Here is a 22,255-nt window from a genome sequence, read left to right as displayed (position 1 = left end):
ACAGGAATAGGGAAAGACCGATAACTGCCATGAAAGAAACAGAAGCCCAAACTGCTATGATTCAAACCACCCAATGGAGAAGAAGTTAAGAGGCAATTTTCATCTAAAGATACAGCATGTGAAATGAGACAGGCTCTTTGGAACAGGCAGGATTCCAACAGAAGGTGAGAGAAAAGCCTTCCCATCAGAGACATCAGCAAGAGGCAAGAATGTGTAGAGCTTATTCCAGGCACAGATGGACAAAAGTCAAGGATGCAAGTAAGGAAGGAGGAGGATGTAAAAAGCCAGTAGGAAAGATAGGACCAAACCGCAAAGGATAAGACCAAACTGCAAAGGATCTTCATGTTCTTTGTAACTCACTCTAGAACTGTGACCCACTCAACACTTTGAGGCAAAGGATCTGACCCTGGGTTAAGCTTTATCTAACAGTAGTATATAGCTTTGAAACCAAAAAGCCTTGACACTTGCTTCCTGTCAACAAGGGATAAAAAATCAATACTGACTTTTCCACTTGGAGCTGGGAAGACCAAGCTTCCCTGGCCTTTCCAGCATTGCATTCACTCTCAACAGCCGATTAAAAGGCTAAGGTCTATACCTTCTCTGCCCTCTTTATCATAATGGATCTAATAGTGAAAGTAGCTGGGTGAAGAGCATGATCCCATCCACCTGCGCTTTCACATCCAGCAGGCACTTTAAAAGTAAAACAATCCTATAATCATTTATATCCTTTGGGAAACAACCAAAGTATTTGTTGTGAATCTAAATATAGTCATGGGAAAGTAAGAGTCCGATGGCAGAGGAACCACTGCGGAGAGCACAGCCCAGAGAGGATGTTGCCTTGAGTCTGAGGCCCTTGCTGACTGGTGTACCAGCGAGCCTTCCACTATTCCAGTCAACCCACACCATGGCCCAGCAGCATGGGAGGAAAACACCCAACTATGCATGCTATGGAGTCCCCCCAGTGGTCTGCCATGCTCATAATATCCGACATGCACCCAGGATATGTCCAGTCAGTAACTTAAATAGGGCAGCAGTACAAATTCCTCCTTAAAGGGAAATTATGCTAGCCACGGTGAGTGAAGCAGGGTCACCAGAGAACCGAGACCCTGGCCACTACCAACACTCATCTCCTACAGTGTATTCACCAATGTTACACTTTTACCGTAGGTAGAATGCTGAGGAGAACATATGTGAAGATGCCTACGATACTTCTGGGCCACCACTCTCTGTCTGCCAGGATCCAGTCTGGGCCCCACACTCACCTCCCAGGTCCAGGGTTTCTACTACAGGGGAGCAGTACAGGGGAAAGTCTGGGACTCCCTTTTCAGTTGTCTCTTTCTTCACTAGAAAATACACTCCACCAGAGAAGGGACCAGTTTTGTTTTGCTCACCCCAGTACCTGACACACGTAGGGCCCAAAATAAGTATTAGTTAAACAAAAAAACTAATGTCAAATTTCCTACCATGAATATCATTAATGTATCTAGTCCTGAGTTTTATTTCAGCACTAAACCAGTCTTCTAACAAACTTGGCACCCTTTAACTTAAAAACACATAAGAAACAATGAGTCTGCAAGTTTTGGGGATGTGGCTGAGGGAACGTGTTGGCCAGGCAACTTACAGCAGCAAGATGAGCCAGCTTCCTGTGAAGCAGAAAGTAAAACTATTAAAAAAAAAAAAAAAAGTGTCATAAACTGAATCATGCTTATGCCTGTAATCCCAGCAATTTGGGAGGACAAGATGGGAGGACTGCTTGAGGCCAGGAATTCAAGACGAGCCTATAGCAAGACCGTCTCTACAAAAAAATTAAAAATTTAGCTGGGTGTGGCAGGGGACGGCAGCTCACGCCTGTAATCCCAGCACTTTGGGAGGCCGAGGTGGGCACATCACGAGGTCAGGAGATCGAGACATGGTGAAACCCTATCTCTACTAAAAATACAAAAAAATTAGCCGGGTGGGGTGGCACACGCCTGTAGTCCCAGCTACTCAGGAGGCTGAGGCAGAATTGCTTCAACCCAGGAGGCAGAAGTTGCAGTGAGCCGAGATCGTGCCACTGCATTCCAGCCTGGGCGACAGAGTGAGACTTTGTCTCAAAAAAAAAAAAAAAAAAAAAAAATTTTTTTGCTGGGTGTGGTGGTAGCACACACCTCTAGTCCCAGCTACTTGGGAGGCTGAGGCAGACGGATTGCTTGAGCCCAGGAGTTCGAAGTTATAGCAAGCAATGATAGTGCCACTGCACTCCAGCCTGAGTGAGAGAGGAAGATCCTGTCTCCAAAGAAAAAAAAAAAAGGCCTCAGACAACTTGGATTGATTTGGTTCTTTCTCTTCTCTCTCTCTCTCTTTCTTAGAGACAGGGCCTCCCTCTGTCACCCAGGCTGGAGTGCAGTGGCGGGACTGAACTCACTACAGCCTCCTCCCACCAGCCTCCTAACTAGCTGGGACTACAGACGCGTGCCACCATGCCTGGCTAATTATTTTATTTTTAGTAGAGACAAGGTCTTGCTATGTTGCTCAGGCTGGTCTCAAACTCCTGAGCTAAAGCGATCCTCCTGCCTCAGCCTCCCGAAGTTCTAGGATAATAGGCATGAGCTACTATGCCCGGCCGTGAGGCCATTTTGTATTGGAGCAAAACACCCCAAATATTTCAAGAACCTATGAGGGTACTACTTAAATAACTGTTAATATTAGTAATAACAATTACTGGGGGCTCACTGCTTACTATGTGCCCAATTTTGTGTTAAGTCCCCTACCTGAATTAACTAATTTAATTTTCATAAAAATCCTAGATAGCTATTATTATCAGCCACATTTTAGAGATGAGACACCAGTCCAAGCTTACACAGCTAATCAGTAACAAAGCTGAGATCAGCCAGGCAATCTGCCTCCAGCATCCGCATTCTACCACATTGACGATAGCCTGATGCAATCACTGGAATCACCAAGAAAAACAGTTTAACTTTGTGCAATACTAAGTAAGAAAGCAGGGAACTATAATGATATGTTTGTACTGAATTATAAAAGTCTAAGTGTTGCTACTAAAGGCTCATGCCCTGGGGAGCAGAATTGAAGGCATCATGGCACGTTCCTGCTCTGCAATCTCCCAGTGCTCCGAGCACCAAGGGTCTGCTTCTGTCACCTTTCTCAACAAACTCTTCCCTGGTAAACCCTTCGTCTCCTTCATGATAATTCAATTCAGCCATGACTCAAACCACAAGCTGCAAGGCTAGGAAGGCTAAATGTATACTCTGGTTTTCAGGCCCCATACCTCATCCTGGAGCCAGCAGGGCTGAAAACGTTTACACCAGACACAAATGTGAAATGATACCCTGTCTCCCAATTTTAGTACCAAACCCATTAGTTTTGGCCATGCACTCCAGACCGACCAGATAATTACTTTGCCTAACCCCACATCCTGAACCCACAGGGGAGGATGGCTATCCCTAGGACAGGGCAGACCCCAATCACAGCCTTACCTTCCCCTTCAGCGTCTGCAAAGCATCCAGGTAGGCTGCCAGCATGGGCAGACTCAAGGTCTCCACAAGGGTGGTGTGCAGCCACTGGATCAGCTTGGTATCCCAGCTCACACTTGCCAGAGCCTGCCGCACTCTCCTTGCACACTTGTCCACAGCAACACGGCGCAGCACTGGCTCATTACAAGCCTGAAGGATGTAAGTGGAAGTAATAAAACATGAGGACTACCTGGTTAACAAGCAGGGGGACAAGTCAGTCAGCCAGTGAGGCCTGAACTACGAAGAGCCCACTGTGGGTGGATTGCTGGTGTCTTACCCCTTCGTTGGCCAAGCGGGCAAGCCGGTCAGACTGCAGGGCTTTGAGGATCTTGTTGAATAGCTTGTTCTGGGCCATTGTCCAGCCAGTCCTATAAGGGAAACTCTGAGGAATTATAGTCAAACCCTGGGGACGCTCCCCATGTATGTACACCATATAAAGAAGATTATGCCATAGTTTTATGTCTCTGCTAGGGAACAGTAAAACGAAGTAGCTTAGTCTAAGACCACTGACCTAAAACACAAGACCTAGATTCTTCTGGTCTCAATCCTACCAAATGAAATCGTCACAGCACACACTTGTATTAATAATACACACATACACACATACACACAATAATATACACAGTACAAGTCAAGACTAGTCATGAAAAAAGTCTTTCAGGCTAGCAAAGCTAATTACTTACTTAGTAGCTAAAATAATTCCAATCATAAATAAACGCACAGCACCACTGAACAGACGACATATTTGAATTTCGTAAGTTTTATATTTCACACAAAAAGGCAGACAGGATCAGCAAGCATTTTAATGTACTAAAATCTCAGACTGAGGTAAGAATTCTATTTAAACTAGGCTTAAGAACAAAAATATAGCAGAAATATAACCAATAAAGAGGCTATTCTTCCACTCCTCAATATTCTACCCCACACTAATCTCTCTTTTCCATATATATTTTTTGTATTTTTTCTATATGCCACACAATTAGCAAATTTATTTTTGAGAGGCCTGTTCCATATAAGCTAATATGTTATCATCCCAGCATACGGCACTGGTATTCACACATCTACCTTATTGCTTATTGCTTACCTATTACTTACTGAGGCTTTGTGTGTTGCAGACATCTATCCTACTGTTCTTATCTCCACCTCATCACACCCAGTTTAGTGATATGGAGCTTATTATTGTCCCCCTTCACCACACTCCCAGCAATCTTAATTACTCAGATGCTCTAACTCTGGCTAGTGACCTTCCTAAAGATACCAAAAGAAAGGCAATTGAAGATGCTCTATTAATATGTGTTTACCTATTCTCCCTGCCTTAAAAAAAAGCTGATGGTGGCCAGGCACAGTGCTTCACGCCTATAATCCCAGCACTTTGGGAGGCCAAGTGGAGTGGATCGCTTGAGTCCGGGAATTCAAGACCAGTCTGTGCAAATGGCAAAACCCCATCTCTAAAAAAAATACAAAAATTAGCTGGGCATGGTGGTGCGTGCCTGTAGCCCCAGCTACTCAGGAGCCTGAGGTGGGAGAATCGCTTGAGCCCAGGAGGTTGAGGCTGCAGTGAGCCGTGATCATGCCACTGCACTCAAAGCTTCAGTGACAGTGAGGCCTTGTCTCAAAAAAAATAAAAATAAAAATAAAAAATTACCTGGGTGCTACACCCAAATGAGACCCTGGAATGGGATCAAGGTAGCATTTGAAATCAGTCTGGATAAAGTCCCTAAATGTAGGGCTGAGACAACCACAACTGGAAAAAGAAAATCTGATCCCTACATATCATTCTACATCAAATTTCAGATGGAAGAAAAAGAAGACATAAAAGGAAGAAAGAGAAATGTAACTACATAAAAATTTCAAACTTTGGCCAGAAGTCTGTAATCCCAGCACTTTGGGAGGCCAAGGTGGGTGGATCACGAGATCAGGAGTTCAAGACCAGCCTGGCCAATATGGTGAAACCCCATCTCTACTAAAAATACAAAAATTAGCTGGGTGTGGTGGCATGCGCCTGTAGTCCCAGCTACTCCGGAGGCTGAGGCAGAAGAAGCACTTGAATCCAGGAGGCAGAGGTTGCAGTGAGCCGAGATTGCGCCACTGCACTCCAGCCTGGGTGACAGAGTGAGACTCCGTCTTGAAAAAAAAAAAAAAAAATTCAAACTTTAAGCCAGGCGTGGTAGCATGTGCCTGTAGTTCCAGATACTTGGGAGGCTGAGGCAGGAGGAGCCCAGAAGTTCAAGTCCAGCCTGGGCAACATGTCTCTCAAAAAATAAAAAATAAAAAAAATTTAAAAAGTATAAACAAGGTCAAAACACAATGGGAAAATGACTGCCATTTCATTAAAATAGAAAGAGGCTCTAGAAAATTAATAAGAAAAAGATGAAATACTCAAAGGTCAAAGAACACAAAAAGGCAGGTCACAAAAGAAGTAAAGTCAACTCTACTTCAAAATTAAACAGGCTGGGCGTGGTGGCTCACGCCTGTAATCCCTGCACTTCAGGAGGCCAAGGCAGGCGGATCACAAGGTCAGGAGTTCGAGACCAGCCTGGCCAACACAGTGAAACCCTGTCTCTACTAAAAATACAAAACTTAGCCGGGTGTGGTGGCACATGCCTGTAGTCCCAGCTACTTGGGAGGCCGAGGCAAAAGAATTGCTTGAACCTGGGAGGCGGAGGTTGCAGTGAGCTGAGACAGTGCCATTGCACTCCAGCCTGGGCAACAGAGAGAGACTCCAGCTCAAAAAAAAAAAAAAAAAATTAAACAAATGCAGCCAGGCAAAGTGGCTCACGCCTATAATCCCAGCACTTTGGGAGGCTGAGGCAGGAGGACAGCTTGGGCTCAGGAGTTTGAGACCAGCTTGGGCAACAAAGTGAGACCTTGTCTACTGAAAATCAAAAAATTAGCCAGGCATAGTGGCAGGTGCCCAAAGTTCCAGCTATTCAGGAGGCTGAGGCTGGAGGATGGCTTGAGTCTAGGATATCAAGGCTGTAGTGAGGTATGATCATGCCACGGGGCGACAGAACAAGACCTCGTCTCAAAAAAAAAAAAAAAGAACCAATAAATGCAAATTAATAAAGTATTATTTTTCACCTATCAAATGGGTAAAAATTAAGAATTTAATAATTCTCTGTTGTTGTGAGGGTACAAAAGAACTCTCTCTGTATTCTGTTGATGGAAATATAAATTAGTACAACCTTTTGGAAAAGCCAATTTGGAAAAATTAATTGAAAAACCTAAGTCAGATCATGTCACTCCTTTGCTCAAAGTCCTTCAGTGGCCCCAGTTCAATCAGCTAAAAGCCAAAGTCCTTGCAATGAGCTGCATGGACTCCATGTCTTTCGGATCTTATCATCCATGACTGATCCTCACTTACTTCAGTCACGCCGCCTTCCCTCACAGCACCCTCTACTCCCCTGCCCTTGCACACACAACAGGCATGCTCCTGCATCACAGACCAGGGCCCTGCCCTTCATTACGCCAACCTGAAACAATGGCTCCCTCTCTCATCTCCTTCAGGTTGTTGCTCAAATGTCACCTTCTGCTGAGGCTTGCTCTGACCTATCCCTATTTAACACTGTAACCCTCCAGTCTTACCCTAGGATTCACTAACCTGCTTTCCAGCCATACCACGACCTCATATTCTATCCATGCTATTTATTTGTTTAGTTTGTTTCTCTCTGCCAGGGTGTAAAAGGCCAAGATGGCCAGGACTTTTGCTAGTTTTAAGTGCTATATCCCCAGCACATAAAACAGAGCCTCACAAATACTGGGGAGTTAAACATCTGCCGAATAAATAAATGGATGAATTGTGTACATACTGCATTCTAAGTTCTGTAAACAGCCAGGTCCCTATCCAAACCCTCAGACTCCATACCATATTAATGCGGAGGAGCAAAGAGGAACACAGGCACATGATTTATGTCTTTCGCCATACCAAGACAGTCAAACTGCAAGAATGCTGCTTGAAACATCAACAATCTCAATTTCTCTGGCTTCGTAAGAGACCAGCATCCTTTCCATCATATCCCACCCCACAAGATACTCTAATTTCTACAGGTCATTGTTCTAGGAACACCAACAGTATGGCCCAGTGAGTATGCAGATGGAGGACAAATTACCCTTTGTTATTCACTTTGTACAACTATCTAAATGTCCCTGGATAGAGCAAATACCCTCTAGAAAGGAGGAAAACAATGGTCCAACTCCTTTTCCTTCTGTAAAATAAAATCTCCACCTACCACATCTCCAGTTTTACAACTTAACCACAGTTACAGGATCCAGGAGAACCCTACCTAGGGACAAGGGTTCTATCCCACCCTCTAATAAAGAGCTATGTGCCCTGAGTCTTCTTGTCCATAAAATAGATACAGCTAGATTACCTCTAAGTTCCTTCTAACAATAAAAAAAAATTCAGGTTAGCTATGATTACTGACAGCAGCAAAAGTTGAGAGCAGTCGAAATCCGAGATTAGAGAAACAAAATGGGATGACTGTCTTCTTCAGAAGCGCCCTCCATCTTCAGAAGCTTTCCTTGCTAGAGCTAAATCCTCTCTTAACTGCCAAAGCCACCCATCCTTTTGTAACCCCCTTTTGGGGGTACTAGAAGCAGTCTGAGGTTTCTTGGAATTGTCCTGTTTCTTATTCTTCCCTAGTTATCTTGGCTTAATCTCTGCTACTTCATCAGGATCCAGTTTTTGTGGTTTGATATTCAGAGATTCTGGACTTAAAAGCTGAAGGGATGAAAGCCTCAACTCAATGTTGGGACTCAGGATGCCTTGGAACCGGGAAGGTTTGTTGAGACCAGAAGCTCCAGCCCCACTGGTTCATTATCCTGTTTTCTGTCCATTACTTAGATGCACAGCAGACTCACAAGAGTAGTAGCTCTCTTATGTACAGTGATTCTCAGGTGGGCTTGAGAATTTGATGGTGGTAGGAGGAGACAGAGAATGCTTACAAGTCATTTGAAAAAGCTCTCTGGAAACATGGATATATCTCCATGTTAATACACCTCTTTGTTTTCAAAGGCTAAGTAAGTTCTACCTTATTTGTGGACATTTAGGTTGTGCATTTTTTATTGCAATTTATAAGCCACTGCAGTGACCACCCCTCCCTTCCTCAAATATATACATACATATCTATCTATATTTTATTATTAATTCTTCTTGTTGTTGAGACAGTCTTGCTCTGTCGTCCAGGCTGGAGCGCAATGGCGTGATCTCGGCTCACTGTAACCTCTACCTCCCAGGTTCAAGTGATTCTCCTGCCTCAGCCTCCAGAGTAGCTAGGACTACAGGTGCCCGCCACCACGCCCAGCTAATTTTTATATTTTTAGTAGAGGCGAGGTTTCACCACGTTGGCCAGGCCGGTCTCAAACTCCTGACCTCAAGTGATCTGCCCACCTCAGCCTCCCAAAGTGCTGGGATTACAGGTATGAAGTCACCATGCCCAGCCCTGTCTATCTATATTTTATATACTCATACAAGTATCTCTGTAGGATAAATTTCTTCAAATGGAAATAACCAAAGGCTATCTGTGTTATCTCTGGATAAGGCCAGGCATGGTGGCTCATGCCTGTAATCCCAGCACTTTGGGAGGCCAAGGAGGGCGGATCACCTGAGGTCAGAAAGGAGGTCAAGACCAGCGTGGCCAACATGGCGAAACCCCGTCTCTACTAAAAATATAAAACTTAGCTGGGCATGGTGGTACGAGCCTGTAACCCCAGCTACTCGGGAGGCTGAGAGAGGAGAATCGCCTGAACCCAGGAGGCAGAGGTTGCAGTTAGCTGGGATCGCCCCACTGTACTCCAGCCTGGGTGACAGAATGAGACTCCATCTCAAAAACAAAACAAAACCAAAAAAACAAAAATCTCTAGATTTCCAGTTCTTTGAAAGTAATAGGTATAAAGGACCTGTAGCATCTTGAAAGTAGTAGTATACTGCAGCCTTACCTCTAGTAATCATGCTAATTTATAATCAACCAGGTTAAGCAACGAATACAATTTTTCATGTTCAACAATCTCTGGAGCTTTCTCAAAGCCTATTGATCACGTTGCAAACTTTAATTCCAACAACAGAGAATAAGGTATAATTTATTTATGAAATATCAACAGCATTTCCAAAATTATCCTGTTTTTATTATATAATGATGCTTTCCCTATTTGTTTTTCTTACTCTGTATTAATTCTGCAATCCAAAATTATGGGAGTAAGGAAAATGATGTGAATGCAAGATGCGGAGGGTTAGAAAGCTATTTAGAAATTATTACCATACACCAATGACAGCTGAAATTAAATTTTAAAACCACAACGTTGAGAGTCCAAAATCCCAGAAAAAGTTCTTAGGATTGCTGCTGGATATATAACAAAGTGACTCCAAGAATTGAAACATGATCTCTATATTTTGTCAGCTTCGTGGGAGGCTAGAAAATTAAGTGGGCAGAAAAAAAAATGATCTAAACCAAGATTAAGATAAAGAGCATGCAAGAGATATAATTAGCAAAAATCTTAAAACCAGGAGACAGAATTTTAAATACAAGCCTAAACAGTCAAATAGCTGATGGGAACTGTGGTGAGTCAACTGGCGCTCCCCACCCCATGCCCCACCCGCCTATTCAATTTTCATGAGGGCAAAAATGTCTTTTCTTCCTTTCTTAGATGAGATCAGAAAATCTTTTGTTCTCCCTGCTCTGACTGAACCTGAATGATATGCTGACCTCTGGCTCATTCTATTCAAAGCAGCCAAAATATAACACTGGTCCTGAAAATATCTGATATTTTCAAAGGTAATCATTATTTTGGATACTGTTTCAAAGAAGACTAATTAATTCAACATTAAAATATCTAAAGGATTTTTTTTTAACCAGAAGTCTAACAAGGAGACACAAAGTACATCAGATAAACTCAACAGTCATACTTTCCTTTTTCGGATTCTTTGTCTAAACACTAGAAGAAGGGAAGGAATGAAGGAAGGGGAAGTAAAGAGGGTGGGGGAGGGGAAGGAGGGAAGATAACTCAAAGACCTTGGACTTAAAATTTCAAACATCCAACCTAAGATTTATACAGATACATACAATATTGAATATAAAACTAAAGAAGGCTCAGAAAAGGAAAATGGGGTGTTTTTGGCTGGAATTCAGAAGTTCTGATTTCTAAGATAAGAAAGCCTGCTTTTGGATACTACATTCTTTCACTAAAATGTTGGAAATGTCCTAAAATCCATTTGAGCAATTCTGAGAAGTATCATGTGTCAGGAAAATTTTATTAAATGTCTTTCAAAAGCTATGCAACTAATGAAACTTCACATTTGACAAACATCTGGAGGAAAAAAAAAGCTGGCCCAACATCTTCAGGACTACATCACTATGCCAGCAAATAGAAATCATTTTCAAAGGTCCTCTAAGTCACGTGCCATGGCACGCAGACACAAGAACATGACCCAGGAAGCTCACTTTTTCTATAAGAGGCCGGACAGAAAATGTTTTAGGGTTTCCAGGCCATATGGTTTCTGCCACTATTCAATTTTGTGGCTTTACTGCAAAAGCAGCCATGGATAATACCTAATGAATATGACTGTATCTCAATAACAGCTTATGCACACCGAAATTTTAATTTCATGTGTCATGAAACAGTATTAATTTTTTTTGCAACTATTTAAAAATGTAAAAATCATTCCACACAAAAACAAGCAATGGGCCAAATTTAAATCAGCCCACTGTCATAGTTAGACAACCACTAATGCAGACAATTAAATAAGGTAGTAATATTTAAACCATTTCACAAAATATCAGCCATTAATAAAGAAAGCCAGAGTCAGGGGCAGGGAAGGGAGGAACATGCTTCATTTTTTTTTTTTGAGACGGAGTCTTGCTCTGTTGCCTGGGCTGGAGTGCAGTGGCACGATCTCGGCTCACTGCAACCTCTGCCTTCCAGGTTCAAGAGATTCTCCTGCCTCAGCCTCCCGAGTAGCTGAGATTACAGGCGTTTGCCACCACACCAGCTAATTTTTACTATTTTTAGTAGAGACGGGGTTTCACTATGTTGGTCAGGCTGGTCTCAAACTCCTCACCTCAAATTATCTTCCCGCCTCAGCCTCCCAAAGTGCCGGGATTACAGGCGAGAGCTACTGCGCCTCGCCTATATACACAAAGCTATCTGAAGACAGTTTCTACTGAAATCATTCAAGAGAGAGGAAAAAAAGCTCTTAACAAGGAAATTAAGTTTCTGCCTCCACAGACAAAGAGCAATCAGTAAACTCTCCGGGAAAGAACTCCAGAGTTCTAGGGAGCCGACCTACACCGTTCACGGAGCTCTTGATGTGGCAAACTAATTTTACATGACTTTATATAAGAAGAAAGGAAGCAGCAATTTAACAATCAAGTCAGGGAAAGAATGGCAACACGATGATTATAATCAGAGCAGAAGGAACTGCAAGCTCCAAACAGGCTACAGATTCAGGGACAGGGTCATAAAATGGTGGTATCTGAAACTGAAACTAATAAGTTATCATAAATAATAAAATCGGCTATGTACAAAAGTTACCTACCAAAAGAGATGGTGTGTAAGCCTGCTGCCAATGAGAGAAGGCCTCCAAAATCTCATCAGACACTAAGAAAACAAATAATCTGATAAACTGAGCTTTAATGGATTACATCAATCTGTGGCAATGTGGCAATGTCATAACAGAAGGATGGTGGTCCACACGGAGACTGGAGAAAGATAAGCCAAAGACAAGAATCTGTCAGTGTTTCTCTAAAGGACAGGCAGGAGAAGGTGCACACTGGCCTATTCTGTGGACTCATCTTGCCTAGAGGAAAGATGTGTACATCCAGCTATTCTGCTGTGCCTCCTGTGTAGACTCTCCACTCATCTATTCACTTCTGAAATAAAATGGTTTTCCAGACTTTCCTGCTGAGAACAGACACTCTGGCCAGGCCACCCCAGTGTCTCTTATGCTTTGCAGTTATATCTCTCCTTATAAATTAAGAAACTCAGCCAAGTGCAGTGGCTCACACCTATAATCCTAGCACTTTGGGAGGCAAACGTGGGCAGACCACTTGAGCCAGGAGTTTGAGACCAGCCTAGGCAACATGGTGAAACCCAATCTCTACAAAAACTACAAAAATTAGCCAGAAATGGTGACGTACTCCTGTAGTCCCAACTACTCGGGAGGTTAAGGTTCCCACCCGGGAGAATCACCTGAGTCCTGGAGGTCAAGGCTTGTAGTGAGCTGAGATCGTGCCACTGCACTGCAGTCTGGGTGACAGAGTGAGACCCTGTCTCAAAAAAAAAAAAAAAAAAAAGAAACAAACTGGTATTTATAGTATTATTAAGTCTCTAATGACTTTGATAAGTATGAATTGTCCACAAAAACCTCTTAATCATAACCATGGATAAACTGACAAAAAAAAAATCACACAGTTCTCCTATGTACTTTCTGAAATTGCAAAGGACAAGGTAGTAGAAAATACCACAAAGGGATACATAACCATACCAGGCCACCTTGTTCAGCCACCACTAACTGGTCTTAATCTCTTCTTACTGCCCTTAATTAAGGCAGAGGGTATGGTAGTTGAGAACACTGGGTTCTGGAGTCAGACTGCTTGGTTTGAACAAAATCCTTCTCCATCACTTCCTAATTAAGGTTTCTTAAACACCCTGAGCTCAGCTTCTTCATCCTGTTGAGCAGAGATGAAGGGGGGATATACCTCCAAGAGTCATTGGGAGGATTAAGAGACAATGCATTTGAAGAGACATTGATACAATGTCTGGCACCTAGAAAGCACTCAACAAATGGTAGCTCCTTTTTGTTATTACCATCGTTGTTATTTTTTATTATTAACTGTAAAAATAGTGATAAATCCTTTTGCTGAATATACTGACTCTAGCAATATTCCAGTAGTTGATCTTCATTCGTAGCAGTTTTCTTCTTTATCTGAAGCTCAAAAGAGCTTTTTTTTCTTTTTTTGAGACGGTGTTTCACTCTTGGTGCCCAGGCTGGAGTGCAATGGCACAATCTCGGCTCACCACAACCTCCGCCTCCCAGGTTCAAGTGATTCTCCTGCCTCAGCCTCCCGAGTAGCTGGGATTACAGGCATGCGCCACCACACCCAGCTAATTTTGTATTTTTAGCAGAGACAGAGTTTCTCCATGTTGGTCAGGCTGGTCTTGAACTCCCGACCTCAGGTGATCCACCCGCCTCAACCTCCCAAAGTACTGGGATTACAGGCGTGAGAAAAGAGCTTCTTAAGGCACTAAATTAATTCCAATGCAAGACCCCAACCAACTTCTTCACAAGCTTTTTCAACCAAGGTGCAGAACTGCTCCTCCCTCAACAGCTGCTGTTTTGATCACACAAGCACACCTGTTCAATCTCATTCCCAACTTCCAACCAGCTTCAGAAGTCATGTCAATCACCTCAAACTTTCTACCCCTCTTTCTCTCTATTATAAAATAAGGGTTCTTCAAAATTATGGAAAGTTACCACCTACCAACTCCTGATATAAGAAGTAACATTTCCTTATATATAGTAGATATATGGATACACAGACAAAAAGCCATCAACAAAATATAAGTTGAAACCACAATGAGATGCCACTTTACACACAGTAGAATGGTTATAATTTTTTTAAAAAAGAAGAAAATCAGTAAGTGTTGGCAAGTATGTGGAGAAACTAGAACTCTCATACACTGCTGGTAGGAATGTAAAATGGTACAGCCACTTTGGAAAACAGTCTGGCAATTCCTCAAAGGTTAAATACAGAGTTATCATATGACCCAACAAGTCCACTCCCAGGTATATAACTAAGAGAATTAAAAACTTAGATCCACACAAAAACTTGTATGCAAATGTTCATAATAGCATTATTCACAATTGCCAAAAAATGAAAACAACCTAAATATCTATCAACTGATTAATGAATAAATAAAATGTGGGCTATCCATACAATGTAATATCATTTGGCAATAAAAAGCATGAAGTGCTGATACACGCAACCACATGGATAAACCTTGAAAACATCATGCTGGGTGAAAGAAGCCAGTAGGAAAAGACCACATATTGCATGATTCCATTTATATGAAATGTCCAGAATAGGCAAATCTATAAAGACAAAAGTCAATTAGTGCTTCCTAGGGACCAGAGAAGCTGGGAGGAAACGGGGAGTAACTGTTTATGGGTAAGAGGTTTCTTTTTAGGATGATGAAAATGTTTATCAAATTGATAGTGGTGATGAATATACAACTCTGACTATACTAAAAACCAATGACTGTACATATTAAATAGCTGAATTGTATGGTATGTAAATAATATCCCCAAAAAGCTGTTATGTAATTAGGTAAATGTTTACCAAATGAACAGGGACAAATAACCAGGAGAGGAGTGCTGAGTCCCCTGGGGGCAGTAGAAAGCTTGGGAACAAAACTAGCCAGTATACTCATGAAAATAGGCTTCAGTGTGCCCTCCATAGCCTGCAAATCTATTTTTAAAAGCCACTCAAACATCTGTTAGCTTTTCATGTGACTTCACAACTTCCATCATCCTAGTTATAAACCATTTAAACACAATATCTTACAAATGTACATTTCATTTTTTTGTTGTTTGGGTAACCCCTATATCATAACTTATACAACAGAAGCTACTACAGAGCTAGTCATATCTATCAAATTTAATTCACTTATTTATTCAACAAACATTATATGCCTACTGTGTGCCAGACAACGTCCTAGCGTGAAGTATGCAAAGATGGCTGAGATGTAAGCCCTACTCTCAAGGAGCTCACACACAGCATGGTGAACTGAGAGTTATAATGTGAGACTTTGGAGAACACTCTGACTTGTGTTGCTGCAAATGAAATAAAGTCCTAATAAGTTTTATTTCAATGAAGATGATACAAAATAATTACAGGGCAGTGACCATCCTCCTGATGAGCAGCCTACCTGTTGACATGCTCCTCCCAGTCCTCTGGTGGAGGAGGGGCATCTGCATCAGTCCTGGCAAAGATGACATGCCGTTCACACTCATTCATCACGCTGCGTGCCTTCTGATTGTCATAGAGTGGCATAGGCGTTGATGTGACCGTCTCCACATCTATTGGGACGTCTGATTCACTGTAAACAGGTGAGGAAATAGGACCGGGCCACACATACTTCACAGGTATTTAACAATCATCTGGTTGACAAAAAATGTATCTTTAATACAGTCAGCTTTAAATTACGCATAAGCACATTATATTCACAAGAAAATTTTGATCCAACGTCATCTTTCCCACACTTGTCTAGAGCTCTGCCCTCTCAGACATGATGGTATGTACTGGAAGAACACAAAGTCATTTTTTCAATGAGTCTATATAAAAAATGATAAACATCTATTTTTTTTTTTTAAGATAAATATGGGCCAGGTGCAGTGGCTCACACCTGTAATACCACCACTTTGGGAAGCCGAGGCAGGTGGATTGCTTGAACTCAGGAGTTCAAGACCAGCCTGGGCAACATGAGGAAACCCTGTCTCTACCAAAAATACAAAAATTAGCTGGGCATGTGGCACACACCTGTGATCCCAGCTACTAAGGAGGCTAAGGTGGGAGGACTGCTGGAACCCGGGAAGTCAAGGCTGCAGTGAGCCATGATTGCATCACTGCACTCCAGCCTGGGTGACAGAGCAAGACCTGGTCTCAAAAATAAATAAATAAATGACAAATACAGCCAGGCACAGTGATTCACACCTGTAATCCCAGCACTTGGGAGGCTGAAGCAGGAGGATCACTTAAGCCCAGGAGTGAGCTGGTCTCAAAAAATAAATAAATAAATGACAAATATAGCCAGGCACAGTGATTCATACTTGTAATCCCAGTACTTTGGAAGGCTGAAGGAGGATTGTTTAAGCCCAGAAGTTCAAGACCAGTTTGGCAATATGGCAAAACCCCGTCTCTACAACAAACACAAAAATTAGCCAGGCATGGTGGTATGCGCCTGCAGTCCCAGCTACTCAAGAAACTGAAGTGGGAGGATGGCTTGCTTGAGCCCAGGAGGTTGAGGCTACAGTCAGCTCTGATCATGCCACTGCACTCCAGTCTGGGTGACACAGCAAGACCCAGTCTCAAAAAAAAGGACAATATATTCCATAAGCAAGTTGATTTGGCTCAAGCTAATATTTTTAAAAGATCACTTTCAATTTTTGTTTAGTAGGCTACAGCTCAGGAGTGGAATTTAGAAGACCAGCTAGGCAGCCACTGCAGTTGACTGAGATGGGCCAGAAATCATGATAGCTCATTTAGGGACAAGAACAGTACAAATGGAGAAAAGTGGCTAACAAGTTGATTGCCTAGATACTGTTCAATACAGTAGGTATAAGCCACACACGACTACTTAAATTGAGGCAGGTGGATCACGAGGTCAGATCGAGACTATCCTGGCTAACACGGAGAAACCCCGTCTCTACTAAAAATACAAAAATTTAGCCAGGCATGGTAGCAGGCATCTGTAGTCCCAGCTACTCAGGACACTGAGGAAGGAGAACGGTGTGAACCCAGGAGGCGGAGCTTGCAGTGAGCCGAGATTGCGCCACTGCACTCCAGACTGGGAGACAGAGCGAGACTCCATCTCAAAAAAAAAAAAAAAAAAAAAAAAAAAAATTACTGGGCACAAGGGCTCACAAGGGCTCAGGCTTGTAATCCCAGCACTTTGGGAGGCCAAGGTGGGCAGAACACTTGAGCCCACAAGTTCAACAGTGTGGGCAACATGGTGAAACCCCGTCTCTACTGAAAATACAGAAATTAGCTTGTGGTCCCAGCTACATGGGAGGCTGAGGTGGGAGATCAACTGAGCCTGGGAGGCGGACGTTGCAGTGAGCCAAAATCGCACCACTGTACTCCAGTCTGGGTGACAGAGACCTCGGCCCAAAAAAAAAAAAATTTAAATAGAATTAAATATTCAGGCTGGGCGTAATGGCTCGCGCCTGTAAACCCAACATTTTGGGAGGCCAAGGCGGGTGGATCACCTGAGGTCATGAGTTCAAGACCAGCTTGGCCAACATGGTAAAACCCCATCTCTACTTAAAAAAAACAAAAATTAGGGTGTGGTGGCACGTGCCTATAGTCCCAGCTACTCAGGAGGCTGAGGCAGGAGAATGGCGTGAACCCAGGAGACGGAGGTTGCAGTGAGCCGAGATCGCACCACTGCACCCCAGCCTGGGCGACAGAGCGAGACTCTGTCTCAAAAAAAAAAAAAAAGGCCGGACATGGTGGCTCATGCCGGTAATCCCAGCACTCTGGGAGGCAGAGGCATGCAGATTGCCTGAGCTCAGGAGTTTGCAACCAGCCTGGGCAACATGGTGAAACCTCGTCTCTACTAAACACAAAAAATTAGCTGGGTGTGGCAGCGTGCACCTATAGTGCCAGCTACTTGGGAGACTGCAGCAGGAGAATTGCTTGAATCCGGGAGGCGGAGGTTACCATGAGCCAAGATCGCACCACTGCACTCCAGCCTGGGTGACAGAGCAAGACTCCGTCTCAAAAAAATAAAAAAATAAAAAATTCAGTTCCGCAGTGACGTTAGCCACATTTCAAGCGTTCAACAGATACACGTGGCGGCAGTTACCACACTGGACATCCCAGGTATAGAACATTCCTATTATTACAGAGAGTTCTGTTAAACAGTGCTGGTCTAGAGTTTTAAATTTATACAAACTTTCCCTTTCATTAGCAAGTCAACTGGTAGTTATTTAATATATACTGTAAAGTCTATGATTTCCTTTCTGTATGATTATCTAAGACAGATGACCTGGAATGCATATACCTTAGCTATTTAGCTCATTTTGTACAGAGCCTAGAACAGAAACAAATATAAATGAACATCTAAAGGTCTTCCATATTTTAAAATGAGATCTAGCTGGGCATAGTGGCTCACGCCTGTAATCCCAGCACTTTGGGAGGCCGAGGCAGGTGGATTGCTTAAAGTCATGAGTTCAAGACGAGCCTGACCAACATGGTGAAACTCCGTCTCTACTAAAAATACAAAAATTAGCCAGGCATGGTGGCGGGTGCCTATAATCCCAGCTACTTGGGAGGCTGAGGCAGGAGAATTGCTTGAACCCAGGAGGCAGAGGTTGCAGTGAGCCAAGATTGCGCCATTGTGCTCCAGCCTGGGCAACAGAGACTCCGTCTCAAAAAAAAAAAAAAAAGAAAGTAAAAAAGAAATCCTAGTGCCCCAAGGGTCCTTCCCCACTTTATGATACATTGCACCAACTTTGTCACCCCAAATACTATGCCAAACAAACTGGTCTAGTGGCTACCTGCCAAACTTTATGTTAACTTTTTGACTTCAGTGACCTTACTGCATCCATTTCCAATGACTGAAATAATTACATCATTATGAAATGAAATGAAATCATGTGCAGCTAGATTTGGTGGTGGGCAAAAGAGCTGATTATCTTCTCCAGGCCAGACATTGAGCTAGTACTTGGATATGTGTAGCTAAAAGAGAACTCTTGATTTCACCATCACAAACCTATCCTCCTCCAGTCTTCCCTAACTCATGGCACCACCCAACTGCTCAAGCCAGAAATCTGTCATCCTAATTTTACCTTTCCCTTTAACCCTGGTTCTTGCTCTTCTTTCCAATTCACCATAGCAGATCCCATTAACCTATTCACTCTACCTATGAAATACATCTCAAAGTCATCTATATTTCTCCATTTGTACTGTTCCTGCCCTATACAAGATATCACGATTTCTGGCCCATCTCAGTCCATTGCAATGGCAGCCTGCAGCTGGTCTTGTAAGTTCTACTCCTGCACTATAATATACTCAACAAAAAATCCAAAATGATCTTTTTAAAGTAGAAATTGAATCTCTAGTTTAAGATCCTTCAGTGACTTCTTACCACTCTTAGAATCAAATTCCTTCACGAGGTAACCCTTGCCAACTTCTCCCTACCTCCCACTTATACCCCTACTGCTATTATATTCTGGCCACACTGGCCTAAAAGAGTTCTTACAGCATGCCAAATTCTCACTTTCAGGGTCTATATTTGGAGACAAAGATTATAAAAGGAAACAATTTTCTAAGTACCAAAAGAACCAAGTCCACAGAATCTCACTTTAAGAAAATGTCATGAGATGTGGACACAGGAGTTTTAATGTCAGCAAGAAGCTAATATGCAGCAAAAAAGGAAAAGACTTCAACTACTATTTAAAGGAGCTTTTCAGTTATGCCCTAGGCCAGAGCATCAAGATTATGCTAAATTATTGCCTAAAGTTACAGATTTTATCCCCTGTACACCAAAAAAGCCAGCAAAATTATAAAGTCATTGGGAAATGAAATAAAAAACACTATTCTGCACATGTTTAAAACACACAGTGGGTCAGGATTGGTGGCTCATGCCTGTAATCCCAGCATTTTGGGAGGCCGAGGCAGGTGGATTGCCTGAGGTCAGGAGTTCGAGACCAGCCTGGCTAATATGGTGGGTGAAACCCTGTCTCTACTAAAAATACAAAAATTAGCCAGGCACGGTGGCACACGCCTGTAGTCCCAGCTACTCAGGAGGCTGAGGCAGGAGAATCGCTCAAATCCAGGAGGTGGAGGTTGCAGTGAGCCAAGATCACACCACTGCACTCCAGCCTGGGCGACAGAGCAAGACTCCATCTCAAAAAAAAAAAAAAAAAAAACACACACACACACATTGTGGTATCTCTAACTCATTAGGTCATTAAGTCTCAATTCCAGGAGGGGGTGACTCTAAAGAAGCCTCTACAAGGGCTCTAACCCCCAACAAAATTAAAACCAGTGCTTAAGGAAAGATTAAACATTAGGTCAGATTAAAAACAAACAGACAAAACTCTTCTCCAAAAGTTTACAAAATTATTAAGGACATGATTTGATCACCATAACGGAATATATCAACACATCATGAAACATAATTAGAATGCCTTAAAGTGCAACAGAACTGGCAAACAGGTTTATTTAGACCAAATGTAACTGTATCACTCATCAGGTAGTCAATTTATGAAACTTCCTTACCCTATAACATAGGTTGGGTGAAAATATCATTAGACATAAGAAGGGTTTAGATTAACCTATGGATAGCAGCTCTGTAACAAGGGAAGAGAAAAAGCAACGTCTTGGGAATTGGCTCCTAACCTTCGTGTGTGAAACCAAGAAAAGCAAAATGCATTACTATAAAAAGGCTATTGTTGCCACTGTCAAGCAACCCAGAGCACTGGGCTAATGTGATAAAGAGTCGTATCCTGTGGGTAATCTTTTAAAATCAACTTTTCAGTCTTTTTCTTCACCAGTTAAATAACCCTCTACGATTTTCCCCTTTCCACACGTCCTACTATAAGTGGAATAGGTTGTCTGCTTTTCATTTGCACGTCTTGCTTTCCTAACTCTTGTTAGCTGTCTCACAGAGACATCCACATTCAAGCCTGCTATCCTTATGCTGCTTAAGAGATGCCTGAATTTAACATCCAAATGCCTCATACAATCTCCCCCAGTCAATCCTGAGAAAATCCTCTCTAAATTCCCATCTGATCACTGCCCAGTGAGGTTACCAGCAGCCCTTAGAAGCCCCAACTCACATGGTACTTTCGTGCTGCCGCCGGGGAGTGACAAAGAGCATGCGGGTGGGGCGGGCACTACTGGCATCTGGGTGGGCACTCCAAGGCTTGGCATAGCTATGATCCAGAAAAACCAGGTCCAGCTCCCGTTCATGCACTGAAAGCTGGAAAAGCAGCGAGGTGCCCATGCGTCGAGCTGAAGTCTGGAAGTCCCTCTCCCCACCCCGGTGGGCCATGTCAGTGGAGGGGCAGAAAGTCAGAGCATGGGTATCTGCATGCTAGTCACCTGCAGTGAAAAGTTTCAGTTTAGGTCAATTCCAATATCCTAAATTTCTCCCAATCTACACCATCTAACATACTTACTTTTGTAACCTACTATCATTCCTATTGAGTATCCATTTCACGGCAGACCTCTGGTGGGGACGGTTCGTGGAATCCCACACCAACACCAAAAAAAAAAAAGAAAAAAAAAACTATGGTGCCACGAGTTGTCCCATACTCAACCTCTAGCGAACTGAAATTACCTAACGGGAGAGCTCACCGACCCCAAGGTTCAGAAAGACCTCGCGTGGACAGACAGTAAACTTGCTTGGCCAGCACCACTTCCTAGGTGGGCAGGAAGGGTTTTGACAAACAGGAAATCACAAATATGAATTCGTTGAAAGCTAAGGATCTCTGTTGCTTCACACCATCCTCTAACGACAATGCGAAGAGAGCCGGGGCCGCAGCTAGAGCGTGGGCACCCCTAAAGGGCAGGGCAACGCCGGCCTCAAAAAAGCGAATCCCAGCTAGGGCTCCATTTCTTCAAGCCTCTCGTATTGTGCGAAACAAAAGTTCTGTTAAGTACTTCGTAATATTCCAGAGTTGTTTACATAAAAATGAAAACTGCCCCCCCACAAAGCCTGTGACAAAATGATCCCCGTGGAAGCCCTTTCACCCTCACCCCCAGTGAGGCGTCCCTAGCAAACCGCCCAGGACCCCGGCTGCCCCGCAGGCGTTCCCGCCACTGAGCCTCCACACGGCCCATCTAGGAGACAGGGCTATGACTCGCATTTTACAGACGAAGTCGCCAGCTCGGGGAACTGAAGCGATTTGGCCAAGGTCATCCAGAGTTCGCGACGAGGAGGAGCCGCCTGGCCCCCGCCTCCCGCTCCCTGGGGCAGGGCTCGGCGTCCGCGTCACGGAGGCCCAGACGCGGCCCCTGCCA

At 43.3% G+C, this 22,255-nt stretch overlaps 1 protein-coding gene across 50 annotated transcripts in view; it reads right to left on the bottom strand.

The window, feature by feature from the left end:
* The window catches only part of KANSL3 (KAT8 regulatory NSL complex subunit 3), a 76,121-nt gene that overhangs the window by 53,598 nt on the left and 268 nt on the right, over nt 1–22,255 (bottom strand). For 31 of the 50 annotated variants that reach the window (XR_010149333.1, XR_010149332.1, XR_010149337.1 and 28 more), the window contains exons 2-5: nt 21,070–21,334; nt 15,432–15,602; nt 3,787–3,877; nt 3,474–3,659 (exon numbers count right to left, since the gene is read on the bottom strand). Coding sequence is in view for 35 of the 50 variants with exons in the window: in XM_054678624.2 (XP_054534599.1) it covers nt 3,474–3,659; nt 3,787–3,877; nt 15,432–15,602; nt 21,070–21,284 (663 nt within the window). In the remaining 15 variants the exon portion in view is untranslated. Of the gene's footprint in view, nt 1–3,473; nt 3,660–3,786; nt 3,878–15,431; nt 15,664–21,069; nt 21,335–21,411; nt 22,226–22,255 lie in introns of those variants that run through there. The other 19 variants (XM_063789595.1, XM_063789592.1, XM_063789588.1 and 16 more) reach the window with 9 other exon arrangements.

The sequence above is a fragment of the Pan troglodytes genome, chromosome 12 (genome assembly GCF_028858775.2).
Source record: "Pan troglodytes isolate AG18354 chromosome 12, NHGRI_mPanTro3-v2.0_pri, whole genome shotgun sequence".
Classification (NCBI taxonomy): Eukaryota; Metazoa; Chordata; class Mammalia; order Primates; family Hominidae; genus Pan; species Pan troglodytes.
The sequence above is the reverse complement of the archived record's forward strand: the minus strand, read 5'-3'. Positions and strand labels throughout refer to the sequence as shown.